Raw genomic sequence first — 19,268 nt, forward strand, 5'->3', positions numbered from 1 at the left:
ATTAGCGAGGCCTATGTCCTGCTGTAAACTTCTAAGCAGGTGATGGATGGCTTGTATAGGGTAAAGACGCTGATTTTAGTTAATTTTAGATTTTAGAAATAAATTGTTCGTGTTCTTATTAACGTTAAGTTTTATGTTTTTGGCATGGATTGTATCGAAAAATTAGACACTTTGGATGTCATAAATTTAAAACATTAAAGAACAATGACTTAACTCCATTTTTGTAGTTTGAAATTAATGACTACATAATTGGTCGCGTAGTTTTACCGCATAAACTGCGCTGGCAAAATGACAAAATTTCCAGAACAGTTAACAATTTTAATGGCAGTGAAGTATTAAATGTTTAATTCGCAAATGTATTACAGATGTAATAGACATTTACAATTTTACTTACGGAATATAAAATGTATAAATCTTGATAGTTTAGTGGTGAGAACTTGGCCTCACAATCGGGAGGTCCGAGAGTAGAACCCTGCGCAACTCAGATTTTTAACGACTTGCCTGCAATCTCTCTCGTCTTTTTATAAAAGAGTTTTTTAAATGACTCGCGTGTCAGAACAGTTATCATACCTGACACAGTGGGTTCCGGGTTCGATCATCGGATGATATTAATACGTTGAATTTGGATTTCTGTTCTTGGTTAGGTTGTTTGTATATTCATATTTAAGTGTATGTCTGAAGTGTATGTATGGCACTTGTTTTTACTCGGCTGTGGAGGGTAATAATCTATGTACGTCTTATTCCTTAACTTAGATTATTGGCTTGAAGGATTTTAAAATATGAGGTGTCTTTGGATAAGTCTAAACTGTGAGAGTGATAGGCATTTTTAAGTTATAGTAATTTTCTACATTTATTTTTTGTGCTTCTATATTTATGACTTTTATTTCCTTTCCCTTATCCTATATAAGTACTTTTCGCTTCAACAGTTGGTGCTAATGACCGTCCTCTCCACATTACTAACTATTATTGGGGACAGGATGATAATAACTTGCGTTTATTGCTTTTATGGTCACGATATGACCAGCTAGTGGTTACGTAACTACTGAAACGTGATACGATACTGTTTCTAGGTTTGCACAATTTCATATATACCTAGTATTTGTAGATATATCTTCATGACTATTGAACTATTTTTGTTTTAGACTATTGAAGCAGTGAACGAATATGTAGTCCATAAGATAGGAAAAGGCTACTGCCGCCCATGGATCTATAATCAACGTCAGATAAGATTAGATTGCTACCTGAGGCTGGCAACTGATGCTACTAGGTGTCGGTGGCCATTGATAATCAGATAAAGTGCAATCTCATTTGCCACTTCCATATTAAAAAAAGTCTTCGTAACGTTTTGAGAGTTAAAGTTGTGTTACTATTAAAGCTACTATATTTTTTTGTAAAAGAAAGGGTGTGGCAAGCACTTCCTACACAGAAAGAATTTGAAATTGTCTTTCAGGGTAACATCACAACTGTGACCGATCTCAGATACTCCAATTGTATATGACTGATCATAGACATAGATCATAGGCGGCGATTACGTGGATAATCCAAAAAATTTTATACAAAAAATATTGAGTGTTTTACCAGAAAAAGTTGAAAGAAATGATTTCTCTATTTTTCAGTTTCAGCAGTTCCCATTTAATAAAGTATAGCCACACATTATGAATGGAGGCAAAAGAACAGGGTTTCGAGGTCGCTATAGTGGGTAGGTCGAGAGTTCTTAATTTACTTCTATTTAAAACAACGGCTTTTGTTTCTGTTCAAGTTTTTAAAGGCCTTAAATGCTGTGCGGTTAGGTATCGCGGTTGCAAATTTTTGGTGAAGTCGGTTTTTTTACTTGTTGAGCATTAAAAGGGTATGTAAAGTACACAATACATAGATTTGGGTATCGGTATAATAACGAATTATTATGTAATTTTTAGGGTTCCGTATTTAATTTGATGGCGAGAGCACCCCGTGATTTCACCTGCGTTTAAAAGTACCTACTCGAGAGATTTAAAGAGTTTTAAATTTTGCGCGGAGTCCTAATTATTTTCATAAATTTATAACATCAGTCCACTACCAGTGATAGTCAATAATCTTTCCAGCCGTTTAGAATATTAGCCGGAAGTCGGAACCAGTCGATAGACGGACAGAAAGGCAGAGTGGTAAAAAATTTAATAATATTTTTTGTTATAATTAGTACCGTACATTACTTTCATATGCTTTAAGTAAAAGTTGTAATTTTGTAATTGAGCGTTAGGACAATAATGATATCGTAAGCAAAATTGACACAAATACTCTGTAATAACCTTATCCTTTTCAAAGAAAACCTTTATTGTGGGAACAAAACTTAACGCTCAATGTTACTGGTAACACCTTTGCAATTTACCGAGTAAGAGAATAGCTGTAGTTAACTGGATACGAAATTACTGGGCATTTGCTGACTAGCGGTGAAGATGTGCAAATATTGTGGATACGGTAATGTTTCTTCTTTTTTTGATATAAAGTAGCAAACGTGCATGCAGTCCACCTGTTGGTAAGTGTCTACTACCGGCCTTGAACATCTGTAATCAATCCCAGATCGGATTAGATATTCTTGACGTTGGTCACAGATGGGCCGCTGCCTCTGAGGACTAAGCTGGAACGGCTCGGAAAAGTATGTCTTCCTTACCACACCCTTCAAACCAGAACACAGCAGCGGTTAGCACTGCTGTTATGAGGCAGTAATAGGTGTGGTGGTGGTGCCGCCATAGTCGAACCACAATGTGTTCTACGAGTACCATCAAAAATGTTGTTCTGAATTTTGCTACCTTTGGGAATATTTGTGTTTTTACTAATTTAGTCAGTATTTAGAAATCTTAGTTAAATAATACACATTTTACGGTGATGTTTGTACAGAATTTGGTTACCTTTGGGAATATTCGTGTTTGCTAATTTTGTCAGTATTTAGAAATCTTAGTTACTTATATATTTTATTTACTTATTATATTTGTTGTCTGTATATTTACTAACTTTGTAGGTATGATACTGATTGGGTATTTTCTTTGCATATTTTACGTTAACGTATTTGAATGGTCAAACCAGAACACAGCAGCGCTTAACGGTTAGGAAGAAATAGGTGTACAAAAAATAGGGTAAAAAAAATAAAAACATCTCAAACTGCCATATCAATTTTCAACCATACTCGTTCGTACCTCCTTGTCATGAACAAGGGCTACAATTAGTCCTTTGGATTTCGATTAAATAAATTGGTTTGTGCTGATTCGTTCACCCAATTTCGAAGACTACTCAATTAGGCCGGGATATCCCGAATGATCTTGGCGATGTCTACTTTGGCACGTTTCTTGTAATTTGGGGATGTTTTGACAAGTTCTCGCTTATCTGGCTCGAAGGACCAACTTCTTTGGGGAATATTATTGAGATATTAAAAGGTGAGCGGTAGGTATTATGTTTCATAGTAACTTACATATTATTAAGTACGAATAAAGCCATAATGTTAACGATATTTCAATGGCACTACCACCAAATCTATATCATTGATGTATTCTGGTTTTAGCTGAGAGCTAATTTAGAAGATACATGAGGAATTATAGCTTAAAAAATAATCTAGAACTAAAAAAGGCTGGATTACGGGGATCCTATAGATAAATATAGATATCTCACCGCCTTGTAATTGAATGAAGCCATTAATTGGCTTGAATGGCTGACAATTCTGTTATCCATTTAATGGCTGTCATGGTGTAATTTACGCGGAACAATGCCGACATGCGTCTTTTTTATAATATAGGAGTAGCAGACGAGCATGCAGTCTACAGGTAAGTGGCTACTGCCGCCTATGGACGTCTGTAATCAACCCCAGATGGGATTAGATATTCCTACCTGAGATCGGCCACAAATGCGCCGATATCCCTGAGGACTAAGCTGGAACGCCTCGGAAAAGTATGTCTCCCTTACCACACCCTTCAAAACGGAACACAGCAGCGCTTAACACTGCTATTATTAGGCAGAAATAGGTGTGGCGGTGGTGCCGCCAGAGTCGAACCACAAAGGGTTCTACCACCTTCAAAGTTAAGTGGTGCCAAAACACGAAATCGAAGAAAAAGTGCGGAGAAATATCGTTTTATTTGTAAATGATCTAATAACGACATTTAAAAAAAAAATCAAACTCGTAGATGACAGTGACAATCTTTACTAATCTATGTGGGGTCCAAACAAAGTCTTAACCACTTTGTGCCAGATGTACTGCATATTCCTTTGTCCTCTAAAGTTTATATTTGGCGTTTTGTATCGTTAGCATGTAATGAAAAAATAAAATCGTTATATGTGTTACTTTAAAAAGAAATAAATATTTATATTGAACCCTTTCGTAATAAAGTATTGAGAAGGCGCTGTTGCACAAAAACATGCAAGAGAATTGATCTTGTTTTTGCAGATCCTAATTATAGGGTGCGCTCTCATCATGTTAATTAGGGGATGTTCTAGTTTCGCGAGGGTTCACGGGGCTAATGGAGCAACCCCGTCATTAGGGGTGCGGTGCGGTTGGGGTCGACCTATACTTGGTTTTTCGAATGAGCGTGTGTTTTTTGGACTTTTAGTTGCTTTTTTAACGTAAAAGGTAGATGTTTTAAGATGAAAAATACACTGTTTTTTATTTATGTTTCGTTGCGTCATTTTTGAGAAATTTAAGTTACTTAGAATTGATACTTGAACAACAATTAAGTAGTAAAAAAATATTTACAAACAATAGGTACCTGTTTAAATATCTATTGACAATTTTTAGTTGTTAAGAAATCCATCTGGAAGTGACAATTAGTATTCAACTCAGAAATCATATCCTTTAAAAAACAAATCAAAGATGATGACTAAACGTATTATGAACCCTGGACTTTGCAAATGGCGGATAACTGTTGCTACCTGTCATTTGTTTTAAAATGCTAATAGACAATTAAGCATAAAAATGTGGCTTCACGGCAGAATTATAATGTACTTTTAATGACGAAAGATATAAAAAAGGAATTAAAAGGAAAAGTCGTAAAGTTGAAGACATTTTTTTGCTGTTATTTTAAAATATTTAGGACCTTTTAAAGATTTATTTGCGTTACCATTTTTTTTAACTTTTAATATTTGTTATTATAGCCGCCATTGAAGTAAATACATAAATTTGAACTGTCTACTTATTACGATTCAATGGATAAAGCGAAAAACGTTGAGAAATTGTAGTTTCTTGTATGGGCATTCCCATTTATTCTCAACTTTATATTGTTAGTGTTTGTTATTATACATACTCTGTAAAAAAAATCAAGTATTTATTTATTGAGGTTCAGGAGAAAGAGCCCTACAGACAGACAGCGGAATCTTAGTAATAGGGTTCAGTTTTACCCTATGAGTACGGAACCCTATGGAAGTTGGTCATGATCCAATTTTGAGCACTATCGAACACTCGGTATAACTAAAAATAATTACATCCAAAAAAACGGATGTATGGATGTAAACACGTGTTCTAAAACACAACGTTGAGTATTTCTAATTAAACCAATGTTATTCCGCTTAAGTGCGCTAATGACGCGCTAATTACGCCAGTGTGAGCGCGCCCTAAAACAACATTTGCTTCTAACGACACTTCTGAACACATTTAGAACTATTGCTGTGGGTTTATTGCTGCGGGGTTAGTTATTGTTTTGTTACATGTAAGTGACGTATGGCGTGGATGACCAAGGTTCGAATCCCGGGTAAAGAGATTTAATTCTGATTTTTTTCTGGATGTCAAACTTTGCCTTTTATAAGCTTCGACATCGAACTGATATCGATGGATATCTGTAACTAATTCCAGATAGACTTAAAGTTCTTCCTGAAGTCAGCTATAGAGCAATTCTATGCCTCAGAACTAAGTTACAATACCTCATACTTGGCAATCAATTTAAAATGTATAGAGACCATACGTTTCAATGGAATTCAAGTGAATTTGCTTTTATTAGGTTGAATTTTGTGTGACCACGGTACTTTTGGAGTCTAATGAAAACGATTTTATCACTAATAATTACTATTTGTTTTTTATTACTGAAATCTACATGGTATAGAATATAGAACTCTACCTCTAAATATGATTAACGCTCGACCGCAAATTTACTAACAAAATATTTATATACTTTCCGTTATATAATATCTCAACCGAATCTCTTGCCTATCTCCCGAAACGTCAAGAAAGTTTCCGAGTTATTACATAAAACATGCCACGTGTAGGAAAGGAGTTCAGAAACTCCGGTTTCCGAGTTGTGTTCATTAACGTAAAAATTCCGACTTCGCTTACAGGCAATTAAGTTGTTACCAACTAGTTCGCGACCTCGAGAAATACATTTGGTATGATTAGTTTGGTGGATAATTCTTCGCTATGTTTATATAAAAATTACGTTGCCACCCAATAAAATAAGATACTCACATCATAATTATACAAATCAGCTGACACCCTTCTGAATTGCACATACTATTTCACGCTAGGAAAGTGGTGTCTAGAAATTAGTGCGTAGGTGATTTCTTAATAGTCGAGTCATCTAGAAAACTTGGTATTAATTTAATTATATAATATTTTTTGCATAAACATATTTTGTCTTTATTTCGAAACGTCAAAATATGGTATACTTCTACAAATTAACCTTCATAATATAATATTTAAGCATCAAAATATCTTGCCTATCTTCTGAAACGTTAAGAAACTTCGAGACTTATTACATAAAACATGCCACGTGTAGGAAAGGAGTTCAGAAACTCCGGTACCCGAGTTGTGTTCATTAACGTAAAAATTCCAACTTCGCTTACAGGCAATTAAGTTGTTACCTACAAGTTGGCGATCTCGGGAATTAGTTTTGGTCTGAACTAGTTTGGAGGGTAAATTATCGTTGTTTAAAAGTAATCATAAATATCGATCTTTTGACAGAATTTTTAGGCAAATTTATATTTAAAAAGATCGATTGGATTACGGGTTTATTAAATGCAATAAATAAATAAAAAAAAAAAAAATTCGTCTAGTAATCTCTCTAAAGTAGTTGCCGTGCACGTATATAGTTATAGTTGCATAGCAGTCATTTAAAGGCTAGGAAACAGCCGATGGAGTTGACCGCCAATTCATGCCCCTTTACCAATCTCCATTAAAGTTACGTGGAGAATAATAACCACGCGAAATAATGATAGTCCGGTGGTTGACACTCGGTCTATAGATTATCTTAAAAGTATGAATCTGATAATCATATAATCTAAAAAACACACAGAAATAAAATCAACCGATTCAAAACAGCTTTAACCAAAAAATAATCCCAGATCCCAGATAATCTCCGCTATTTATTAAAGTAGTATTTCATAAAGTGAAGCTTTGTACGATCCGGGGAATGTAGGGAAACGGCCGCCGTGGGAATTGTATTCACAGGGTTGAATACAAGTTGTTACTGGGCGTCGCGAAATTGAAATTTTCAGTTGAAATTCAACCACGATGAGATCTGAATGAAGCCTCATTAAACGATGGCGGCGCAAATTGCAATTTATTGTGCGAAACTGTCGCGAATCGCGTAAACGTTTATTTATTATTTTCGCCGAAATTCGTCGGCGCGTTTATTAAGTTTAACGTGCATTTTGACGACCATTTTAGTGGTTAAATTTATGGATCAAAATTGTTTTCGGTGTACTTATTTTTAAAAACTCACAATGTAACAATATAGTACTATTGAAAGTTATGTTCTTAAATATATTTTTAATTTACCGAATTTTAGAATTTGATAGTTAAAGGTATATGCTGTCTACTAATTCGCTATTGGGCTCCTGGAGAGGAAGTCCTTGCCCATCGGTGTGACATACATAATTTAAAAATCATAACACCATTCTACCTAGTGCTGCTATAATCAATCAAACACACGAACAATTTCGACCCAATTAAAAATATTTCATTAAGAAATAGATCCCAGATAATCTCCGCGATTTATTAAAGTAGTATTTCATAAAGTGAAGCTTTGTACGATCCCGGGAATGTAGGGAAACGGCCGCCGTGGGAATTGTATTCACAGTGTTGAATACAAGTTGTTGCTGGGCGTCGCGAAATTGAAATTTTCAGTTGAAATCCAACCGCGATGAGATCTGAATGAAGCCTCATTAAACGATGGCGGCGCAAATTGCAATTTATTGTGCGAAACTGTCGCGAATCGCGCAAACGTTTATTTATTATTTTCGCCGAAATTCGTCGGCGCGTTTATTAAGTTTAACGTGCATTTTGACAATGGTGGTTTTGAATTATTAATTTTATGGTTCAAATTGTGTTTGGTACACTTTATTTTGAAAAGTGAAAAGAAAAATAAAAATATATTATATTGCTCCCACAATTTAGACGAATCCAACGACACCAAATATGTTACTATCCGCTTGGGCTGTATGTACCAACGAATGAGACATACAATATACCCACATACGCGATTTACGTATCTGCTACATCTAAAGTATCTTTCTGCTACTGTTAAAGTAGAAATATGTTTGATTTTTACGTATCTGTTACTTATAAAATGCCTATCTGCTATTGTTAAGGTAGAAATATGTGTGAGGTACCCAGTTACCTTGGGAGTTATGTGGCATACTTATCGCATTAAAACCCTCCGGTGGCCGTCTTAGACGCTGCGCTGAAGACTCCAGGGAACGCAACCGGAGTCCTCTGTACAACACACATAACGCAGTCCTTCCTGGAGTCGGTGGTGGGACGGTTCGAGCTCCCACTCTTGCCGCCCGAAACTCCGAAAGCCCACTTTTAGTTGCCTCTAACGACAGTTAGATATACCGTAGCTCTATTCTGATTCCAGTAGCTGATAGATATCTGCTACTACTAAAGTAGAAATATGTATGATATCGACACATTAATAGTATCGCATATATTATCGATAATCGATAGTAGATTTTACCAACACTACCCACAAGTGCCACTGACCCAAAACTGCGTTTATGATAATTAAAACAGTATTTTTGCCACTGCCATGAACAATGTAGTTGCTGCAAACAACAATAATAATTTATTGCGGATTTTCACCCGCCCGTGGCTACATTTGTTTAATTAAATTGTCGATGTACTAGTGATGGGCTGGACGACATCAATTCTGATTTCATGTGGTTCATCACTGTCCTACTGTTAACTGAAAGCTTAACTCTTAAAAATATTCATAAAGTTATAAGTAATTTGAAATTGTTTTGAATTAAAATTGTGATTTGAAAATTTTTGATAGAACTATGATGATAAATTTATATTGCGTTTCTATCCAGTACAAGTAACATACACGGGGTTCGTAAAACATTGTACATAGTGTAAAACATGCTTATTATAAAAGTAAGAAAATATGTAACACAACAACACTTAAGAAAGGAAATCCACAAAAACCGTACGAAAATCCAAGTAAAAAACAAAAAACATTAGTCTCATTACTTTATACCCCGTTTACATAAAAATATGTCCCTATTAGCCACCTCTGTACACAGTCGGAATACGAATGAAAATGATTTAAGTGTGTTGAAAAAGAAATAACATTACAAGAACGAAACGTTTACAAGCACAGATTAGTTTCATAACAGAGGCTACATGTTTTATGATTAAAACCAGTATGTAACAATCGCAAAATAGAGAAAAAAATCTACCAAAATAACTAACAAACATACGAGTACCTCTGCCATTAAATGGTAATTGTCGCTATAAATTCACTGAACCATAATAGCGATTATAATATTGACCCACAACTCGACGAGGGTCTCCTTCCAGAAAGAGAAGGATTAGGCTGTTCTCCACCGAGTTGACCAAGTGCGTATTGCTAGATTCCACATAATTGGTATGGTGGTCTCCTCACTATGTTTTTCTTTCAAGTAGTTTTGTGTTTACTTTATGAAGCAATAAATATGAATAGTGTCGCCGCATCCAACTCACAGTTTGAACAAAGATTCTTTTTTTAAATGCTTTCTACACAGCCCCGCACTAGGATTCCCCGTATGGTAGGTACCATGGACACACAAAGACGAAAACAAAAACACCCAGACCCAGAACAGTTTCATCGTTCAGATCTGTCTGGCCGGGGATCGAACCCGGAACTCTTTGCGCGTCAGTCCGGTATAGTGACCGCTCCGCCACGCGGGTCTTCAAAGTTCTACCATCAAATAGTAGTTTTCACGTCCTTTGTGAGGCCAACCATAATTATTATTTTAACGTTTACAGAAGTTTCATCAATTAATTATAGGGATTCATTAAATTAATGATGTATTGAAATACAGTGTGAATTGTTTTTCACCTCATCAACTCTTTTTGTTTATATTCAACATTGCCACATTTACCCAAAAATAATAAACGTAATGATACTTTATTGTTCGCGCTGAATACAAACTCGTTGGCCTTAAATTATTTATGGATTTTAATTATTTACTGAATGTAAGTAAAAAATTGTTTATATATCTTTATATATATATTTCTTATGTGCGTGTGTATGTCATTGAACTCCTCCTAAACGACTGAACTGATTTTGATGAAATTTGTTGTGTGTGTTCAAGGGGACTTGAGAATGGTTTAGATTCACAGTTTAGTCCGTGGGAAAAGGTTTTTGTAGTTAATTTTTAATTCGTAAATAGTTGTAGAATCGGAAACGATGCATTTGATCAAGTGATGATCTTTAGCAAAGTTGTTGTCCAAGAGCCCACGAGGGTTTGGGAGTTGGCAAGACCAATTTTCGACAGATGGCACCAGTGTCATTCCAATGCAGGTACAAATTTTCCGTTTTATGTATATTATTTCTTTAAAATGCGGGCGAAGCCGCGGGCACCACTAGTTTTTTTTATAAAATTCCAATATTAGAGTAGTGTTACTGTAGATCATGTAATTTAATGGTAAGTTGTTACTGCCGCCTAAGGCGTTTAATAATCAACCCCAGATAAGATTACTGTCCTACCAAAGATAGACCATAGATGCTCCGCTACCCATGAAGACTAAATAAATAAATTAACTCTTTCTAAACTCACAGCCCCACACTAGGATTCACTGTGTCGTGGGTGCCATGGACACACACATAGACAAATACACAAACACCCAGGCCCAGAAACAAAAATCTAAATTAATCATTTAAATATCTGTTTGGCCCTGGATCGAACCCGGGACCCTTTGCGCGTCAGACCGGTATAGTGACCGCTCCGACTAAGCTGGAATACGTCTAAAAGTATGTCACCTTTACCACAATCTTCAAACCACAACACAGCAGCATTTAACACCGCTGTTATTTTCCAATAACAGGAGAACATTATAAGTATAGCTCTGTATTATAGCTACTCTGTACCCATACGGTTGAACTAATGGTAACGCGTCATTAGCTAATGGGCAAGAAACCGCGGCATTCAAACCTCTGGTTTCTGTTGTTCACTCAATGCCCACCACTTCGCTTTGCCTTTTTACCACTGAATAGTTCGAGCTCTGAAGAGCCATGAATAGATAGTTTTAGTAGCGATACTTGTAGTGATGTGAAATGATGTTTCCAAAGTATTTCTGATGCTATGATATGGGACTCTTCAAAATAAGTGGAAAGACCTCATGTTCAAAGTTGGCGATGTTGTCGATTGCTCTGGTGTTGCATTTTTTTATAATATAGGAGTAGTAAACGAGCATACAGTCAACCTAATATTAAGTGGCTACTGCTGCCCATGGCATCTGTAATCAACCCCAGATAAGTTTAGATTCCTACCTGAGGTTAGCCACAGGTGTGTTGCCATCCCTGAGGACTAAGAACGCCTCGGATATATCTCCCTTACCACACACAAATCGGAACACAGCAGCGCTTAACATCGCTGGTATGAGACAGAAACATTACCCTTAGTATGAATTTTTACGTCTTGACAAAAATGACTGTTTTTGTTTACGTATTTCTCATATATTTCCAATCAGTTATGATACTCCTCTAGGGGCGCTGATTGGAAATGTATGAGCAAATGCGTAAACAAATATCAAAACAGTCATTTTTGTAAAAACGTAAAATCTCATACTACAGGAACAGATGTGCCGAAGTAGAAGCTCAGAAATCGAACAACAAAGGGTTCTACCTTCTAAGTACATAATACACTCGTGTAGATAGCAATAAAACGTATAATTTAAAATCCTTTGTCAATTTAAGGAAGAACAAACATTCAGATCAATTACATTTGAATGTCTGCTATCTGGTTTACGATGTCGTAAATGTTTAATTCGTTCTACGTTGTAAACTTTGATTACAAAGACGCCATTTTGTATTGTTTGCATACATTTGTATTATAGTGTCACCTCTTTGTCTACTAGATATGTATTTATGTATATATTTTGTTGATAGAACATGATACACAAATAAATTTGCGGCACCACCGATACACCTATTTCTACCTGAAGTTGGTAACCTAATAACAGCAGTGTTAAGCACTGCTGTGTTCTGGTTTGAAGAGTGTGGTAAGGAAGACATACTTTTCCTAGACGTTCCAGTTTAGTTCTCAGAGGTAACAGCGCATCTGTGGCTGACCTCAGGTAGGAAACTAATTCAATCTGGGGTTGATTACAGATGTCCATGGGCGGCAGTAGCCACTTACCATCAGGTGGACTGCAAGCTCGTATGCTACTTCATACATAAAAAATATTTAACTATTATACTTTTTGCCCCACTGCTGGGCTCAGGTAGCGCTCAACTACTAGGGAGTCGTGTTCCAAAAATTGAGAAACTTATGATCTTAATCTGCAAAGGCTGTGATGGATGGACGAATGGATGTTCCTAATACTTTAGGAGCTCCATATTATGTATACGAAATCGGTCCTTATTCACATGAGTGTGTTATTTGGATATTAAATCAGTGTGTATATAATACTGCATATTGCTTGAAACTTGAGCACATAAGTCTGTATTGTTGATTAGATTCAGATTGAAGACTCTTGACATGGTTTAGTTGATAATTTCAATTGACAGTATGTCTGTATGAAGAGGTTTGATATTACTATTGTAGAATCGGACAATGATAGTGCCTAAAATTCATCTTGTTTATGCCTCTGCGGTTGGGGTTTGAATCCTAAGCACATGCCTTGGATTCATTGTCAAATACGTATTACAAATTATTTTTGTCACGTAATGTTGTATTAACGGGAAGAAAAACGTCGAAAAGAAACATACAAGGTTGAGTTTTTCAAAACAAAAAACCGAATATGTGAAATTTACAAATCTGTATTTTGTTTTAAGGATGGCCTATGGCTCTAACCATATCTCCTTCTGAGAGGAGATAAGGAGAACGGTGCTAGCAGAACCGACCACTTATTTATTTATTATTTTTTTAATGTTCATGTCACGACAATTGAATGGGATATGTGGATGCAGCTATAGATGTGTTTTATCTTATCTATACGCTTGCCAAACTTCAACAAACCGTCATAAATTAAAACATCTGGTTGGGGTGTTCGAATTGGTTTGTGTACGAAATGAATTAGTAGATATTTTTCACGCGAACAGCGCACACCAAAACCTTATAACAATTTGAATCGAGCGTCTAGTATTTCTACTTCCTTGTACTAATGTTTTACTTACTTTGTTCCAGTTACCGCAATCCGAGTAAACTTGCCAGACGATTACTCTCATCCCATATACAGACAGTATAAAAAGTAAGTATTATATATATTTAAGTGTATTGCTATTAAAATCATATTTGTTACACATTGACGACCCGCGTGGTAGATCGGTCAAGTAGCTGATGTGCAGAGGGTTCCGGGTTCGATCCCCGGCTAGAAAGTTTTATAATGATCAATTTAGATTTCTGTTGTGGGTCTGGGAGATTGTGTATACGTCTATGTGTGTGTCCGTGACACCCATAAAAAGTTTTTTAGTTATTACTAAGATTAAGTCTTATAGACAGACAATAGTTTGCGAAAAGAAAGTTTAATATTAAATTAAAGTTTATTATTAAAGTAAAGGTTTTGTATTTAAAAAATAATTAATCAAATTTTATATGACAATCTCAATATATTAAAAAAATATAAAAAATAAAACGCAAAAATAAAATTCAGCATTTCATTGTACGTTCAACTGAAAGTACAGTCGCTCGCATAAAACTTTAAAGGCCGTAAAGTGAGGCCATCTGAAACAGCTGATAAGCGCTTTTTTATTTCACTGTCCGAAGCGTTACAGCGCTTTACTTTACTCTTGAACAAGCATCAAGCAAGGAAAATCTTTTAAATATTTTTGTTTTACACCAATTTTATTTGTTGAAATAAAGAAAGAAGGAATGAAAGGAATTGTTGACAATTCTGCTTTGACTGTTTGTTATTAAATGGCTATTAATTGACGAAGGAATAATAATTAGAGCTAATATATATAAATTTTATTTAATATTATTAATAATACTCAGTTATTAATGGTACTGATTTGAAAAGTGTGATACTTAGTCCACCGGGCAAAGATTGCATGAATATATGCTTCTTCATAAAAATGAATCAAATAAAAAATATACTGGTACAATTTGAGAATAATTATAAATGAAATCACTTTGTAACATTATTTAATTTAACCTCATCGTTTGTATGAATTAGTTCTCTTCTATGGAGTCTAAGTATGTTGTGTTATCTTCACAAACTAAATACACTTATTTAAATTAAGTGTGTTTTACGAGACACTTAAGATTATATTACGTAAAAATTTAAAAAGTTAGAAATTATATTTTTACGTAAGTTGGTACATATTTACATTGTATACTCGCTCACATAAAAGTCTTAAGGCAGTAAAGTATACCTGACAGGCAATCGCTTATTTCATTGTAACTTGCGAAGTAAGAATAAATACCACATTTTTATTATAAACTTCATAGATTACGATAAACTTTACAGGTATGATTACAAAAGTAAATTACATTTCTTTTATTGGTGTCTATTAAAAACAATTTATTGCCAATAGGTACGCCAATAAGTGGATGGGTGACCGCTAGTAGCTAAATATATAGACGTCCGTGTTTCGGAGGCTATTCTAAGCTGTGGGTCCCGGTAGTTAGAAGATAATTGTTGTTTATAAGGTTAAACCTTATGTATCCATATGGGTAGTCACTAATACCTTTTCCCACCAATCCTCATTAGAACAATGTGATAGAGTGTGAAGATCCAAGCTTTCAACATTTGTGTGGGAAAACGTGCCCAGCAGTAAGACAAAAAGTTTGTAGTTACTTAATACAATTATCGTATAAAAAAAATCAAGCAGAGCACTAAAGGAATTTTAGTATTCAAGATAATAAATGTAGAATTACAACGCGGTACTGTCGCCCACATAAAACTTTAAAGGCAGTCAAGGCAGACCGTCTGAAATAGCTGATAAGTTATTTTATATAACGTTCACTTTGCACTCACTTTCTTACAATGTTTTCATCGAATTTGTTCTTTAAATCTGTTTTACACTTTTCTTTATAATGTTTTAAGTAGATTATTGAGAAAAAACGCAGTATAAAGAAATATATTTTACTTTTATCGAAGCTTTCTTTCTTAAACGATATAAATTTAATTTTAGACATGGACTTGTTTTGCTTCGCTATCCTATAAACATAGTCATAAAAAACATATATTTACTATACAATATGTTGATAAATCTTACGGTAATAAATACGTCAATATACATGGTCTAATGTATATTAGAATATATTTTGTCTACCACAGCACTAATGGCACTGCCGTCCATGGATTTTTTTTAAATAATATAGGAGTATCAGACGAGCATGCAGTCCACCTGATGTTAAGTGGCTACTGCCGCCCATGGACATATGTAATCAACCCCAGATCGGATTAGATATTCCTACCTGAGGTCGGCCACAGATGCGCCGTTACCCTTGAGGACTAAGCTGGAACGCGTCGGAAAAGTATGTCTTACCTTACCACACCCTTCAAAACGGAACACAGCAGCGCCAGACACTGCTGTTATTAGGTAGAAATAGGTGTGGCGGTGGTGCCGCCGGAGTCGAACCACAAAGGGCTCTACCACCTTCAAATTTACCCCAATAGTCTTACTTTGTCGACAATAGATGTCATTAAGGACTGATAAAGTGCCATGTGTAAGTTTCTCTATATTACCGTATCCTTCAATCTAGAAAACAACATTTCTTAAAACTGTTGTTATAATACCGAAATTTATTTTGAAAGTAGTAGAACCCTCTGTTTGACACGGCCCCAGCTATTTCTGCCTAATAACTGCAGTAGTGTAACGCTGCTGTGTTCTGGTTTGAAAGTTGTGATAAGGGAGATTATATTATTAAGGGAGATACACGAGTACTTATCCGAGGCATTCCAGTTTAGTCCACAGGGATAACGGCGACATCAGGTAGGAATATAATCCTATCTGGGGTTGTTAGATGTTCATGAGCGGCAGTAGCCACTTACCATCAGGTAGACTGCATGCTCGTCTGCTACCCTTATAATATAAAAAATATCCCGATATATTTTAGAAATAATCCGATATATTCCATCAAAACAAACATTGTTTTTATCTTACCCTCATTTCAGAAAAATACGTTATTTCCTTACTGTAAATTATTTTCAGCGTGTAATCTTACTTTCAGGGATAGGGGGCGGGCCTTCCCGGGAGTTTCCTGGATTACCCCAGATATTACGAGGGACTCGCCGAATTATGGTGAGTTTTTGTCTGTTGTATATAGATAGATATGTAATCATATAAATTAGATTTGGTATGTATTATGAAGCTGGTGTTTGTGTTTGTCCGAGTATCACGCCTCGCGTGGCGGGGCGGTCTCTATACCGCTTTGATAAGCAGTGAGTTTCGGGTTCGATTCCCGTTCAAAAATATATTTGAATGACTAAATTAGATTTGGCTTTTGGGTTGGGTGTTTGGCTTTTGGGTTGGGTGTTTGGCTTTTGGGTTGGGTGTTTGGCTTTTGGGTTGGGTGTTTAAGCAAAGAGCTTACAGTCCATCTGGTGGTAAGAGTAAATGGTCACTGCCACCCAATAATCTGTGAACATATCAAACAGGGATTCTACCTGAAGCCGATCACAGATGCGTTACCACTGCTGAGATGGTAATGGACGGCAAGATGTCTCTCTCATATGTAAGTCAACTGACATTCACACTCTTACATCAGACGTGAGAGTGCCTAGAAGTAGTAGGAGCATGAAGGTGGTAGAATTCTTTGCGGTTTGACTCCGGCGGTAATACCGCCACACCTATTTCTACCTAACAACAGCAGTGTTAAGCGCTGCTGTGTTCTGGTTTGAAGGGTGTGGTAAGGGAGACATACTTATCCGAGGCGTTCCAGATTAAGGGTAGCGGCGCATCTGTGGCCGGCCTCAGGTAGGAATCCTGAAAATACTACAATAACTACTACTACTAGTACTAAAATAATGCCATGTCAAAATTATTTTTGACAGTTTTAATAAGAAAGTGGCGCCCCCACTAGGATCCTATCTGGGGTTGAATGGGGTTGAATAATCCATGAACGGCAGTAGCCACTTACCGTGTTTAGGGTAAAAAGTAGGTATGTAAAATCCTCGGTTTTACCATACTAATTCTACCACCTTCAAAATAACCGTATAGATAAACCCACAAAGACCGAAGAACGAAAGGTTCTGCCTTTAATCAATTATAAGGGATTATCTTATACTTTCTATATTATTATATTCGTTTCGTAGTAATAACACGGAGTTAATTAAACCAGATCAAAGGATCTGGCCCAAATATCAGAAGTCAATATTTGTTTAGGCCGATATTGGATTCATAGTAACAATATTATTTATTTAAATTTACGCTCTTCTCATGTTATTATGTTTTAGGAAGAGAAAATAATGAAGGGCATAACCTTTAGGCCACTAATATTGTTATTTGGTAAAGGGACCTCTCCCTGTGCTTAATGAGCCGTAAAGAGATCTCCTGTCGAGTGGTGTTAAAGGAGATCTCCTGCCAGGCAAGGTGATATCACCAGTCTCAGGTCGGAGCTTGTATATATGCAAGTTATTGAGAAAACATCGATAGCGTGATTCAGAAATATTTGGCGCTATCTCTTGATGAGTGGCTGGAATTCGCCACAGTAACAACAGCCCGCGCTGCAGAAAATAAATTATGGGGGTAAAATAGGAGTTGATGAATTATTTTATTTTATAATTTAAGCGAACGAAGTCACGAGCAAATGCTAGTAAAATATATATTTTGAGCAGCAGCGGTCTTTCAGCCTTATTCGCTACTTCAATTACACGAACTTTCTTACGCTCCTTTAGGAACTCGGAAACTTTATAAGATCTTTAACCGTAGATAAAAATGTTTTCTAAAACACGGTCCCAAGTTTCCTCCACCGAAACTAAGTTTGGCTGGACGTTTGCGGTACGAGAGCTTCCGTAAGCTCGGTTAACTTTTTCGGATCGTAGTAATGGTAATGTTTTATGTCAAGTAATGTGATGTTAACTTTGAAGTTGTTATATTTTATAAGATACGTAAGAAACGAGCATGCAGTCCATTTCATAGTAAATGATCACTACAGTTCAGAGATAATTTGTGTATTCCAATACATTTAAAACAGAGGTACTACCTAGAGCCGATCATAGATGTGTGGCCATTCAAGACTAAGGTAGTGTCGTTATGTAAATCAGCCGGCATTTATACCCTTTGACCAAAATGCAGAAGAGTTTTGTACCGATTTTCACATTGATCAATAAGGATAACATTTTTTTTCATATAGATATATACTGATAGACACAAACTAGCATCAGTTATCCAAATCTCTGTCTAACCGATGACCGTAACAATTGCCGACCGATGCGTGGTCACCAATTTCAATATCATTGGACCAATTCTCAAATCTGTAAATTTTGGCTCCAAATCAATATGCAGTTTCTCTATTTGTTTAACTGGAACCACTACAGAGAATAGTTTGCTCGAGTCAGCTCCAGCTGTTCGTTTTGCATTACGAGCGTCAGAAGCGAATTGTTGACAAAACTTGGTCAAAATTGAATGCTCAACTGATTGGTGTTTTAGAGAAAATAACAGCTACTATGTCCAGATTCATATTACCTAACGAAATTAATAGGATAATTATTGAAATCACGTTGAGTTGAAATTGAAGCGTTTACTTAAAATTGCACTTATGAGGTCGACATAGATACAGTGGTGGTGCTTCGAACTCGTACTGCAAAGCATTCTTCAATCCCTTTAATTCGGCACAGTTAAAGGTCATTTTGGAAAATAAAATTACATGATAATAAATAATATTTCGCGACTCAATAAATTCATATTTGTTCTGCGATAAATAGAGAGATAATAATTCTGTGAGTG

General features: G+C 35.8%; 1 protein-coding gene across 1 annotated transcript in view; it reads left to right on the forward strand.

Annotated features, from left to right (window-relative positions):
* LOC140755185 (cell adhesion molecule Dscam2) overlaps positions 1-19,268 on the forward strand; it is a 167,906-nt gene that overhangs the window by 87,495 nt on the left and 61,143 nt on the right. Inside the window, exons 3-4 of the mRNA XM_073090403.1 lie at positions 13,561-13,624; positions 16,552-16,622. Coding sequence (XP_072946504.1) covers positions 13,561-13,624; positions 16,552-16,622 — 135 coding nt within the window. The remainder of the gene's footprint in view (positions 1-13,560; positions 13,625-16,551; positions 16,623-19,268) is intronic.

The sequence above is a fragment of the Epargyreus clarus genome, unplaced genomic scaffold (genome assembly GCF_041222505.1).
Source record: "Epargyreus clarus isolate Ecla_fem2 unplaced genomic scaffold, WU_Ecla_fem_2.2 ptg000032l, whole genome shotgun sequence".
Classification (NCBI taxonomy): Eukaryota; Metazoa; Arthropoda; class Insecta; order Lepidoptera; family Hesperiidae; genus Epargyreus; species Epargyreus clarus.